The 13,586-nt window shown below is 38.3% G+C and overlaps 1 protein-coding gene across 5 annotated transcripts in view; it reads right to left on the reverse strand.

Moving 5' to 3' along the window:
- Positions 1 to 1,032: 1,032 nt before the first annotated feature.
- The window catches only part of CYB5R4 (cytochrome b5 reductase 4), a 114,829-nt gene continuing 102,275 nt past the window's right edge, over positions 1,033 to 13,586 (reverse strand). For all 5 annotated transcript variants that reach the window (XM_074397730.1, XM_074397728.1, XM_010333826.3 and 2 more), the window contains one exon: positions 1,033 to 9,987. In XM_074397730.1, coding sequence (XP_074253831.1) covers positions 9,933 to 9,987 — 55 coding nt within the window. In that variant the 3' untranslated portion in view covers positions 1,033 to 9,932. The remainder of the gene's footprint in view (positions 9,988 to 13,586) is intronic.

The raw sequence follows: 13,586 nt of genomic DNA on the forward strand, positions 1-13,586 counted from the left end.
TTTTTCTCTGTTCTCTTTATCCCTTACTGCCCCTGTTTTGGCTTCATGGGATGTGGTACTTCACAATCTACTAAAAATGATCTTGCCTAATAACCTGGGACCCATCCATCCAGGAATAAACTGTCATAGTCATAAGATATCAGGTGAAAGCCAAGACCGGAGACTCATTTTTTTTAAAATACCTTCTCTGAAAGATTTTAAAATGAAAGGGAAGATAAATGTAAAAGGAAAATAAAAATTTGGACCCCAATTCACTGTGCCAAAAGGAAAAAACTAAGCTGAAAGTTGTGTCATGCAAGATACAGCATTTCCTTTTGTTCCTAAGTAAATAGCTACATATAAGAGGATAAATATCTCCACATAAGAGGATAAATATCTCCACAGGTAGCTACTCTATGTTTACCTTATCTTATGTAAAGTGCTCATTTACTGAATACATAATTGATTATTTCCCTACCTGTTCCTTTTCTCTTGCAACATTCTGCAGCCTACTTTCCCCCTTTCAATACTGAAGCTTTTAAATTCATCTTTGGAGAAAGGCACAGACCACAGACTGTTTCTATGACTTTGTTTTTTTCCCCTGTGCATGTCCTTAACCTTGGCAAAATAAATTTACAGATTGATTGAGACCTGCCTCAGATACTTTTTGGTTTATAAAGCAATGAACAAAATATACTAAAACATGTAAGTGATTTGTTTCTCCTAACCTAGCCAAGCTTATGCAATGTCTGTATGTTCTTTGCCTTCATGGCTAGAGTAATGACTTTCACGGTTTAATGTGCGTATTATTGACCAAACTTGAAGTTGTCTCATCATGGCCCTGTTTGTCATTACTTGCTTGCCTTTCAGGTCTATCTGCTCCAAAAATTCTCCCCACTCTGCCACTGGAGTTCTTCCTTGTTTCAGTTATTCACACATCGACTTCAAAGTTGCTGCATGTACTATTACTTATTTTACATTTTTATTAAGGTCAAACCTAAAGGGACTTCTATCTCTAAGCTTATTTTTGAATTAAGCACTAACAACTGAAAATGCACGTAAGATTTTATCGCAAATTCGAAGAAAATATCACAAAACATATCAGACCAAGCTCTTGTATCCAGAATACATAAAGCTTACAAGTCAATATGAAAACAAACAACCCAATTAAACATAGGCAAAAGATTAAACAGATGCCCTACAAAAGACAATACACCAATAGCCAATGAACACGTGATAACATATTCAACCTGGTTAGACATCAGACAAGGGCAAATTAAAACCAATGAGAAGAGCTTTGCTCTTCCTCTAGAATCCTTGGAATGACATTCCTCTTTTCCTTCTATTTTTGTATTATGCTAGGATAAATCCTATTTTGGATTTTAAAAATTTACTTAATTTTGAATGAGGAGTAACCTTGCCCTAATCTTTTCAACAGACAGGTATATAAACTGTCTTAGGCCCTAGTCTTTTGCCTGTCTGTGCGCTGTTCCAATTCCTTTTAAGATTTATACCTAGACAGTTCACATGCACAACTCCTAACTCAATTACCAGTGTGTGTGTGTGTGTGTTTTTTTTTCCTTTTTCCCTAGCATGGATTATCGAACGTATGATTTTCTCAAGCCTGGTTTTCTTACATTCTGAAAAAAACTGAAAGCATCAACATTGTAAACCCTTAGCATACACTGCTAATAACCCTCTTGTTCCTGTTTCCCCTCATAGAACTTGTGGAAACTACACCTTCCAGGACTCATGTTGCTTCTGATAGTCTTCCACCTGGTTCATATACAATTATTTTGGGGAGTTAACAGTCTTTAGGTGTGAAGTGCTAGTGGATAAGACAGAAACTGTGATTGCCTTAAAAACAAGTCTTACAAAGAAGAATAAAATTACTATTTTCTCCTTTGGAAAGATCTTGTTGCCCGGTGCAGTGGTTCACGCCTGTAATCCCACAACTTTGGGAGGCTGAGGCAGGTAGATAACCTGAGGTCAGGAGTTTGAGACCAGCCAGGCCAACATGGTGAAACTCTGCCTCTACTAAAAATACAAAATTATCTGGGTGTCATGGTGTGAGCCTGTAATCCCAGCTACTTGCTGAGGCAGGAGAATCACTTGAACCCAGGAGGCGGAGGTTGCAGTAAGCTGAGACGGTATCATTGCCTTCCAGACTGGGCAAAAAGTGAAACTCTAAGAAAAAACAAAACGGGAAAGATCTTGTGTGGTCTGACTGAACCATGAGGGAGGTAGTACTGTGGACCTTTGATTGCATGTCACAGCCTAGCTCTCTAGGAGTTGTACTTAGTGAAAATTCTTCTCAAAGTTTAATAATAGTTTGATCAACAGAGCTAATTTTAATTTACCCCAGAAATATTTACAAGGAAAATAGAGAGACTGGAGACCAGTTGAAATTTTTTAAATTATGCATTTGCATCATTTCACATCTTCAGAATAGCGATACTAATACAACCATTGTCAAAACTACTGAAATAGTTTAGCATATATCTATACTCTTTGAATATTTATTTCATTTTAGTTCTACAAGTTTTTCTCCACCAATCCTTTTATTGATGACTCACAATCTTTCTGGTTGTTTAAAGCTTCTTCTTTTGTAGACTCCTTAGGAAAGGCTTTGGAAAACAATATTTTTCAGGTTTTTGCATTCTATACTGGTTTATGCCTTATGTTCACAATTAAGTTTTGTTGGGTGTAAAATCCTTGGCTCACATTTTTTTTTCCTTCAGGATATCAAATGTGGTACAACTCTTTCTTAAGGCATTAGCCAATTGCTGTTGAAAAATCTTGTAATAATCTAATTTTCATTCCAAATAATTAGTTTATGTTTAGATAACTAAAGGCTTTTTATGGCTCAGTAATTTTACTAAAAATTATATTAATGTTGGTCTTTTTGGATGAATATTCTCTGTTGTGCTCTTTTAACATTAATTTCAATTATTTTTGTTAATTTCAGGAAGATTTTTCATTAAGCAGAGTGTTTAGTATTCTTTTCCTTTGCTTTAATTTTTATCTTCAAGGACTTCTATTATTCATATGTTCAATATTCTTTATCTATCTTCAATATTTACCACTTCCTCTAGAATCCTTTTTATTTTTTAAAAGATTAACATTTTTTCACTCTTTTCTTCTTATATAGTATGTATTTGCTTTTGTGTTCCTTCTAGTTTAGTCTTGGTATCCAAAACACTTTTATATCTTATCTTTATTGAGATACTGTTCAAATTAGATACAATTCACCCATTTAAAATGTACAGTTCAGTATTTTTTGGTAGATTCGTAAGTATGTGCGACCACAACCACAGTCAACTTCAGAACATTTTAGCATTTCAAAGAAACACTCTCCCAACCCTTTAGTTATTATCTCCTACTCCTGTATTCCCTGAGCAACCATTTAGTTACTTTATGTCTCATAGATTCGCCTGTTCTAGACATTTCATAGGAATAGAATCATACATGTGCTGTTTTGTAACTGGCTTCTTTTACTCAGCACAGTGCTTTCAAGGTTCATTCATGTTGTAGCATGCATCAGTACTTCATTTGTGCCAAATAATATTCCACTGTATGGATACATTCTATTTTGTTTATCCATATATCCATTGATTGGATGTGTATTAGTCTGTTTTCACACTGCTGATAAAGACATACCTGAGACTGGGAAGAAAAAGAGGTTTAATTGGACTTCCAGTTCCATATGACTGGGGAGGCTTCAGAATCATGGTGGGAGGTTAAAGGCACTTCTTACATGGTGGCAACAAGAGAAAATGAGTAACATGCAAAAGCAGAACCCCCTGATAAAACCATCAGATCTCACAAGACTTATTTACTACCATGAGAACAATATGAGGGAAACTGCCTCCATGATTCAAATTATCTCCCACTGGGTTCCTTCCGTAACACATGGGAATTATGAGTGTACAATTCAAGATGTAATTTGGGTGGGGACACAGAGCCCACCCAATCTCATGTCCGCATATTTCAAAACCAATCATGACTTCCCAACAGTACCCCAACATTTTAACTCATTCCAGCATTAACCCCAGATTCCATAGTTCAAAGTCTGAGACAAGGCAAATCCCTTCCACCTATGAGCTGTAAAATCAAAGGCAAGCTAGTTACTTCCTAGATACAATGAGGGTACAGGTATTGGGTAAATACAGCCATTCCAAATCGGAGAATTGGCCAAAACAAAGAGGTTACAGGGCCCATGCAAGTCCAAGATCCAGCAGGGCAGTCAAATTTTAAGGCTCCAAATTGAACTCCTTTGATTCCAGGTCTCATGTCCAGGTCACACTGATACAAGAGGTGGGTTCCTGTGATCTTGGGCAGCTCTGACCCTGAGGCTTTTTGGGTATAGCCTCCCTCCTGGCTGCTTTCATGGGCTGGTGCTGAGTGTCTGTAGCTTTTCCAGGTGCAAGGTGCAAGCTGTAAGTCGATCTGCCATTCTGGGGTCTGGAGGATGGTGGCCCTCTTCTCATAGCTCCACTAGGCAGTGCCCCAGTAAGGAATCTGTGTGGGGCTCCCACAGTTCCCTTCTGCACTGCCCTAGCAGAGGTTCTCCATGAGAGCCCTGCCACTGTAGCAAACTTCTGCCTGGGAATCCAGGCATTTCCACACATCTTCTGAAATCTAGGTAGAGGTTCCCAAACCCCAATTCATGACTTCTGAACACTCACAGATGCACCACCACATGGAAGCTGCCAAAACTCGAGGCTTGCACCCTCTGAAACCACGGCCAAAGCTCTACACTGGCCCCTTTCAGCCACAGCTGGAGTGGCTGGGACACAGGGAACCAAATCCCTGGACTGCACACAGCACCAGGACCCTGGGCCCTGCCTACAAAACCATTTTTTCCCTCCCAGACCTCTGGGTCTGTGATGGGAGAGGCTGCCACAAAGGTCTCTTACATGCCCTGGAGATATTTTGGGGGGTCTTGGTGATTAACATTTGGCTCCTTGTTACTTATGCAAATATCTACAGCCAGCTTGAAATTTTCCTCAGAAAATGGGATTTTCTTTTCTATCGCATTGTCAGGCTGCTAATTTTCTGAACTTTTATGCTCTACTTCCCTTTTATTTGTTTTTTTTTGGAGACAGAGTTTCGCTCTTGTTACCCAGGCTGGAGTGCAATGGCGCAATCTTGGCTCACTGCAACCTCCCCCCTGGGTTCAGGCAATTCTCCTGCCTCAGCCTCCTGAGTAGCTGGGATTACAGGCACGCACCATCATGCCCAGCTAATTTTTTGTATTTTTAGTAGAGACGGGGTTTCACCATGTTGACCAGGATGGTCTCGATCTCTTGACCTCGTGATCCACCGGCCTCGGCCTCCCAAAGTGCTGGGATTACAGGCTTGAGCCACCGTGCCCGGCCCTCTACTTCCCTTTTAAAACTGAATACCTTTAACAGCACCTAAGTCACCTATTGAATTGAGCTTTGCTCCTTAGAAATTTCTTCCATCAGATACCCTAAATCATCTCTCTCAAGTTCAAACATCCACAAATATCCAGGGCGGGGGCAAAATGCCCCCAGTCTCTTTGCTAAAACATAACAAGAGTCACCTTTGTTCTAGTTCCCCACAGGTTTCTCATCTCCATCTGAGACCACCTCAGCCTGGATTTCATTATTTATATAATTATCAATATTTCTGTCAAAGCCATTCAACAAGTCTTGAGGAAGTTCCAAACTTTCCCACATTTTCCTGTCTTCTGCTGAGCCCTCCAAACTGTTCCAGTCTTTGCCTGTTACCCAGTTCCTAAGTTGCTTCCACATTTTCAGATATCTTTTCATCAACACCCCACTCTACTGGTACCGATTTAATATATTAGTCCATTTTTACACTGCTGACAAAGACTTATTCGAGACTGGGAAGAAAAATAGGTTTAATTGGACTTACAGTTCCACATTGCTGGGGAGGACTCAGAATCATGGTGGGAGGTGGAAGGTACTTCTTACATGGTGGCAGCAAGAGAAAATGACTAAGATGCACAAGTGGAAACCCCTGATAAAACCACCAGATCTCAAGAGATTTATTCACTACCTTGAGAATAGTATGGGAGAAATTACCCCCATGATTCACATTGTCTCCCACCAGGTCCCTCTCACAACACGTGGGAATTATGAGTACAATTCAAGATGAGATTTGGGTGGGGACACAGATAAACCGTATCAGGATGTTTGGGTTGTTTCTACATTTTAACTCTATGTATGATGCTGCACCCAGGATAATGTCTCCCACGAATGGGGCCTATGTATCGAAAGGGAACTTTAGCAAAGAAAGTAAACTCATTTTTGAATTTTCAGATCACTTTGGCATTCTGTTTTGAGGTCTGCTAAACTGGCAATACTGGGTGAAGATGACTTCACAATAAAACCAATGTTGAAAGACCAAGAGACTGAGAGTAGCTGAGACTTCATTTTTCCTTTATAATTTATTTGCCACAATGTTAAATATTGTAGACCATACAGAATCTGTTTTTTTTTTTTTTTTTTTTTTTTCCCCTGCCTCAAAATGGGGGTCTGTTATCAACAGAATCAGCCACAAGCTGGTTCAGGACAAGTTTGTATGGTTGAGAGGGTAGACCACAGAGCAGGTTGTACCCATGTCTTTGCCAGCATAATGAAGTTGACTCTTCTGGGGTCAGAAAGCTCCTTCTATGTTCTGCTACATTAAGGTAAAAAGTGAGGGTCCATAGCAAGGGCCCCTAACTAGATAAAACCTAATCAATCTTACCTTGGACAAATTTCTCTGTTCTTTTCATAGCCTGTGGTAGACCAAATGTGCCCATCAAGGATGTCAACAACCAAATGCCTGCAACCTTTGAATATTATATAGGAAAAGGAACTTTACGGCTGTAATTAAGATTATAGATCTTAAAGTAGGAACACTACCCTGGATATCTGGGTGGGTCCAATTTAACCATGTGAGATCTTAAAAACAGTGAACTTTCTCTCACTAGGGCAAGAAAGATATGGCAGAGGGGAATTCAGAGAGACTGAAAGCATGAGATTCACCTACCAATGCTGAAGGGGGCCACAAGGAAAGCATGAAAAGGAATGTGGGTAAATTCAGGAAACAAAGACTAGCCCACAGCTAACAGCCAGCAAGGAAATGGGGAACTCAGTCCTACAACTTCAAGGAACTGAAATCTACCATCAACCTAAATGAGGTTAAAAGAACTCTTATCTAGGGACTTCCCCTTAGATCCCCTAGTTAAGAGCTCAGCTCAGTCGACAATCTGATTTCAGCCTTGTGAGGCTTTCAGCAGGGGACCCAGTTGAGCCATATTGTGCCTAGATTTCTGTGCCATGGAACTGTGAGGTAATAAATGGGTGTTGTTTTAAGCTACTAAGTTTGTAGTAATCTGATCTAGCAGCAATAGAAAATACGTAAACATCTTTTTTAAAGCAGAATTTGCAAGCAAATGTGACTTTAAGCATAATTCTTTTTCTTCATTGCAAATATGTGATGTAGGAGTCTTTGAGTTATTTGCTTGAGAATAACAGTGATAAGCTATACTCCTATCTATGCTCTGCAGTATTTGGTTGTATTACCTGGAAGACTGAGACTCTATCTAGGGATTTTTTTCTCCAAGCCCTTCCAGAGTAACTTGGAATGGAGAATACATTTTAGGAGAACAGACTGCAGCATGAAGATGAATTATCAGGCTACTGTACTAATCCAGCTGAGGGATGATAGGACAGGGTTAGCTGGTATGGAAGAGTCAGACTGGAGACGGGGACATCGATGTTGATCCCTAATAGTTGTAGAATGGCTTACTAGGTGGATGGTGGGGTGGTGTGCAGGAGGTAAATCGATACTGAAAACTGAAGCTCAGCTGATTCTCAAATCAATGACTCCTGTTTGGGAATTATTAACATGAAAGATGATAAAATCATGTGAGTGGAGGTTACCAGGAGATACTTATGGATTTGTTTTAAAATATAAAACTTAAAAGGAGGAATGAGGAAGCATTACAAATAAGAGATTAACAAGAGAGGAGATTCTGCTGCTTGGGACTGGAGAGAGAGAGAAAAAAGGGGAGTTAGAAAAAATGAGAAAGATGCTGGCTAAGTTAGATTTCATTGATTCACTGCAAACAAACTAAAAAAAAAGTGGTACATCATCTTTTTTTGTATTAGTCCATTTTTATGCTGCTATAAAGAACTACCTGAGACTGGGTAGTTTATGAAGAAAAGAGGTTTACTTGACTCACAGTTCTGCATGGCTGGGGAGGCCTCGGGAAACATACAATTAAGTAGAAGGCAAAGAAGCAGCAAGGACATTCTTCATAAGGCAGCAGGAGGTGGGGAGGAACTGCCATACTTTTAAACCATCAGATCTCATGAAAACTCACTCACCATCACGGGAACAGCATGGGGTAAACCACCCCCATGATCCAATCACCTCCCACCAGGACCCTTCCTTGACATGTGGGAATTACAATCTGATATGACATGTGGGTGAGGACACAGAGCCAAATCACTTCACCCTTAGATGGAAAAAAGGAAGTAGTGAGAAGATATGAAGCTAGAAAAAGTTCTTATTAGCTACCAGGGAACACTGCCAGCCCAGGACAGCTAGATTCCTGTCTTGTGAATAATAATGATGGTGGAATTGGCTACAGAAGACAAGAGGCACAAAACCAAAGTGACAGTGTACAACCAGCCATCTGCACATAGGAAGCTTCACAAGCTGGGTGTCTGTAACTTGGGGAATATTAATATTGTGTTCCTCTTGAGTGTATTATTACTTCAGTGAAGATATAGCTATTTACAAAATCATTTACAGATAAATTGGAGACTCTTTCCATCCACTATTTCTGTGAAAATACTGCTGCTATACTAAGACTGAAAAATCCTAGTAGCTTAGACAGTTGCTACCTATGCATTCAACAGTTTCCTCATGAAAAGCTCACAATGACTATTCTTCAAACCCTTTGCTGATCTGAATCTCTTTAAAGTATCTGAAAGTTGCACAAGGCAGCAGGGAGAGGAGATAAGTTGCCCACACACAAGAACCTAAGAGGGTTTCCTGCTGAACCACCAGCTGTGGAGAAAGCTGCCAACCAGGGAAAGAACCATTCAGGACAGAATGTTCCTCATTTTCCCAGCTGATTTAGACAGATTAAAAACAAACTAAAATTCAACCCATTCCAAAGCACCAAATAATTTTAGGCTGTGGAACCAGATACTACACTTTCATTCTCTTTCCTAATGCCTTTGTTTTTGGCTAAGAATAAAAATAGCTCTCAAGGTTCCCTCTCTCAAGCTCTGTTAATACCCCTCATCCAAAGGTGCATGTGTGACATGTCTCTAATATATTTTATTGCTGCATTTTAAAATTCCCCTTATGATACTGGCCCAATATTGTTGCAGTCAACCACACTTCTACCACAAGGATTAAAAAGAACTTAAGTATGATTTTATTCTATTCTGCACCAATGCCATACATACACATAACAATGTTTGTATCACTTAATAAGTTATAACATTCTATGTTTTAATAACAAGGACATAAACGATCATTTCCTGAGTTAACAGTGCAATGTAAAATTTAATCTGTATTGCTAATAAGACATTTTACAGCTTAGAAATGTGATCGAGGTGATCATTTACTTTATTGTGTCATAAAACACAAGTGCTTATTGTAGAACAGTGATACAATTTATATGGCAAGAAAATTTGTGATTCCTAACAAAGAATCCTGTATGTATTAGTTGCCATGATTAACTTTTCAGGTCAAATATCAGTAGCAAAATAAGTTATGGTACATAAAAAAGCCAAGAAGTTACCTGTACTTAAGGAACATTTGATTTCATTTAAGAAACTGAAGCCTGGATTCTAGTTAACCTTTTATTATGTACAAAAATGTTCTCTTAAAAAACCCTAAGCAATCACAAATTTAGATAAACTAGCTGAATAAAGGATAATGACAGCTCTTCATTATGCTGTAAAACTGTGGATCTCATTTTTGGAAAAGTTGAGATCATGCAGCAACCTGAAAAACAAAAAGCACATGTTTCTTAGGGAAAATGTTTTAAAATGAAGAAATAAGAGTACTTTACCACTGTAATCATGATGCTTTTTCATCTTCCCTTTACTATGTAGTTTTTTAAAAAAAATAAAAAAAACACTTCTAAAAAAATTAGTGATTAGTAACTCCTAAATATCATAAAATATCTAATCAGTGTTCAAATTTTCAACTATCTCATAACTGCCATAATTTTAAAAAGTTTGTTTGAATCAAGATCCAATTAAAATTTACTTATTATGATTGGCTCATAAGTCTTTTAGGCATGTTAATCTATGACGTCCCCCAGATCCCCACTCCATCCTGCAATTTATTTGTTGACAAAAATCAGATATTTATCTGTTGGGTCTCCTAAAACCTTCATTTTTCTACATCTCTGTGGTATTCCTTAATGTCTCTACATCCTCATATTTTCCATAACTTAATAACTGGATCTAGAGGCTTGATCAGACACAGGTTCAAATCTTTTTTTTTTTTTTTGAGACGGAGTTTTGCTCTTGTTACCCAGGCTGGAGTGCAATGGCGCGATCTTGGCTCACCGCAACCTCCGCCTCCTGGGTTCAGGCAATTCTCCTGCCTCAGCTTCCTGAGTAGCTGGGATTACAGGCACGCGCCACCATGCTCAGCTAATTTTTTGTATTTTTAATAAAGACGGAGTTTCACCATGTTGACCAGGATGGTCTTGATCTCTTGACCTCATGATCCACCCACCTCGGCCTCCCAAAGTACTGGGATTACAGGCGTGAGCCACCGCGCCCGGCCCAGGTTCAAATCTTTTTGACAAGACCATTTGATAGGTAATGTTCCTCTATCAGAAGGCATATAATAAATGGTTGCGTCTCTTTTTGGATGTTAGCTACCATTATGGTCTATGCATAGATCCATTAGTTCATGAAGCACTGCAACTGGTGATATTCTACTTCTATCATTCTTTCTTCATTAATCAGGTGAAGAATCCCATAAAGAAAAATATCTGGTTATTTATTATGTGTTTATTCAGTAGTATGGCTCATATACCGAAGGCAGAATAAATGTTTGATTTTTCTTCCCCTTTATTCATCAGTTTTCAAAGAAAGGAGTTAATTCCCCTACCATTCTAACTTCATTCTCCCCCTACTGAACAGGAAAAACAGAAATACTGCACATTCAACTGGGAAAACAGTATAGTAATGACTTTTGTTTACTACTTACTTTATTATATGTAGTCACTTTGCCAGGCACTTCACATGTTTATGTATTATTTATTCATTTTTATAGATAAGTATACTAAAGCTTAGAAAGATTAAGAACTGCCCTAGGACACCCAGCAAATGATTGTAAGATGCTTGTAAGTTGTAGACCTGGGATTAAAACCCTAGCTGGCAGCTCCCAGAGGGCATACGCATACTCACACAAAGGGCCAGTAGGTCACAGGAGTAGAGGGCCACGCAATGGAGTAGTTAAGCCTCTCAGTTTCTGGGCCCACCCTACTATCCCATCCTGTTCTCCCAGGCAGCAGCTTCACTCTAGCCAAACCAGTCTGGTCTTGTATATCTGCACCCCTAATGCATCTGCTAGTTCTCCTTGCCTGTACCCTTCTCCATCTCTCCTGACTGGTAGGTTTCAGTCCACATGTAGTGCACATGACTTTTTTTTGACAATGCAGCTCCAGTCTCCTCTCCAACACACACATCGTGAGGTAAAAGTAACCTGACCCTCCCTGAATTCCCATAATACCTTGATTTTATCTCTAGTAAGATATTTACAGTGCTCTGAGTCATACTTTATCAGTATGATAAATAAATAAATAAATATTATAGTTTCTAAGACTAGAGAGCATGGTCCTTTAGAGCAGAGACTGTTTTACTAATCTCTGTAATAAATTGCATATTTAGTGGATAAAAGAACCATTACTGGCCAAGTAACGATAAGCTGCATATATATACATATATAAATAAAATAGGTTTCTGAGTCTTTTTCTGTTATCACATCATACAAATTGACAAATGTTCACTAAATATGGAGAATATGTCTGGGATGGCTATATTTATAATATAATCTATGTAGCCAGACATGAGATTAATTTTGGAGCACTCTAGGAGTGGACATAGCAAAAAAGACTCATTTTTCAGAACAGTAAAAACTATAGTAAGAAACCCACGTAATTGCCAATCAAGAAAAATATACCACATCCATTAAGATGACGAGGATAAGGAAACCAAAGAAATGAGTCCCAAATGAAAGTCACAAGGGCAGCTTTTATGAATTAGAAGTACTGATATGAATCAAGTTACATCTCAAAACGCAATTCTATGCAGCATGTTCAAGAGTGATTAACAGGAGAATCCATATGTAATGATTAATAAATACCCCTGAGCAACTCTGGGTAAGCCATATAGTACAGCATTGAAAGACTGGCTCTAAAATAAAACTGAGAAAAAAAAAGCCATATAGGTTATGGTCAATTTTTTTTTTTGAGATGGGGTTTCGCTCTTGTGGCCCAGGCTGGAGTACAGCTTACTGCAACCTCTACCTCCCAGGTTCAAGGGATCTTCTGCCTCAGCCTCTCGAGTAGCTGGGATTACAGGTACCACCACACCTGGCTAATTTTTGTATTTTTAGTAGAGACGGGGTTTCACCACATTGGCGAGGCTGGTCTTAAACTCCTGACCTCAGGTAATCCACCCACCTTGGCCTCCCAAAGTTTATGGTCAATTTTAAAAATGCAAAAATGATTCTAATTACTTAAAAGTATTATTATACTGCAATCTATATTCATTAAGATACTTCTAAAATAGCAAAAGCAATGCAGTAGAAGACAGTATAGCTTTTGGCATTTTTTCCTAAAAAAAAAATTTTATATTCAAACTATGTTAGTCTTCATTGTAATTTTAACAGTTTTGCTTGAGCTTTAAGAGAGTAAAAGTTTACATAGAAATTTGAAAAATCTTTTTAAGTTGAGAGAGTTTAAAATGACATTTTCCTGAAAGTATTACATACAGAAATATATTTAATCAAAAATAAGATACATTTTAAATATGACATGGAAGAAAAACGTTTTTAATGCCTTTATTTATTGACTTGGGGTCAATCTTTTCTATAATTAAAATTTTAAGTAAAAAAGCAAGATATGAGATTATGAAGACTAAACTCTGATTTTTTTTTTTTTTAATCTTGTCTAAATTCCTATCTAAGGGGTCTGGGAAGTCATGCCCTACAAACCATAAATTCTCATCAGATGGGTTTTATTTAACCCCATGTATTGTGACTTACTTTCCAACCTGACTCTGGCATAACATTACAAGACAAAGAAGAAAATAAAAATCTTTTTACCCCAAAACATGTTTCTTTGCCATATCTTGAAATGGCCCAGCAAATCTGTCCTTTGTAGGGGTAAATATGTGTCTGTAAAGAATCCTATTAACATAGCTAGATCTTTTCTTCCAGGCCAGTCCAATTCCGAAGAGGTTAACTAAGAGTCTAGTACTTTTCAAATGTCTGAATAGGAAACATTTGCCATCTATTACCTCTAAGGGCAGCCACTGTAAGACTTCAAAAGAACCTTGGTCTCCACATCTTTTTTCTTG

The sequence above is a fragment of the Saimiri boliviensis genome, chromosome 4 (genome assembly GCF_048565385.1).
Source record: "Saimiri boliviensis isolate mSaiBol1 chromosome 4, mSaiBol1.pri, whole genome shotgun sequence".
Taxonomy (NCBI): Eukaryota; Metazoa; Chordata; class Mammalia; order Primates; family Cebidae; genus Saimiri; species Saimiri boliviensis.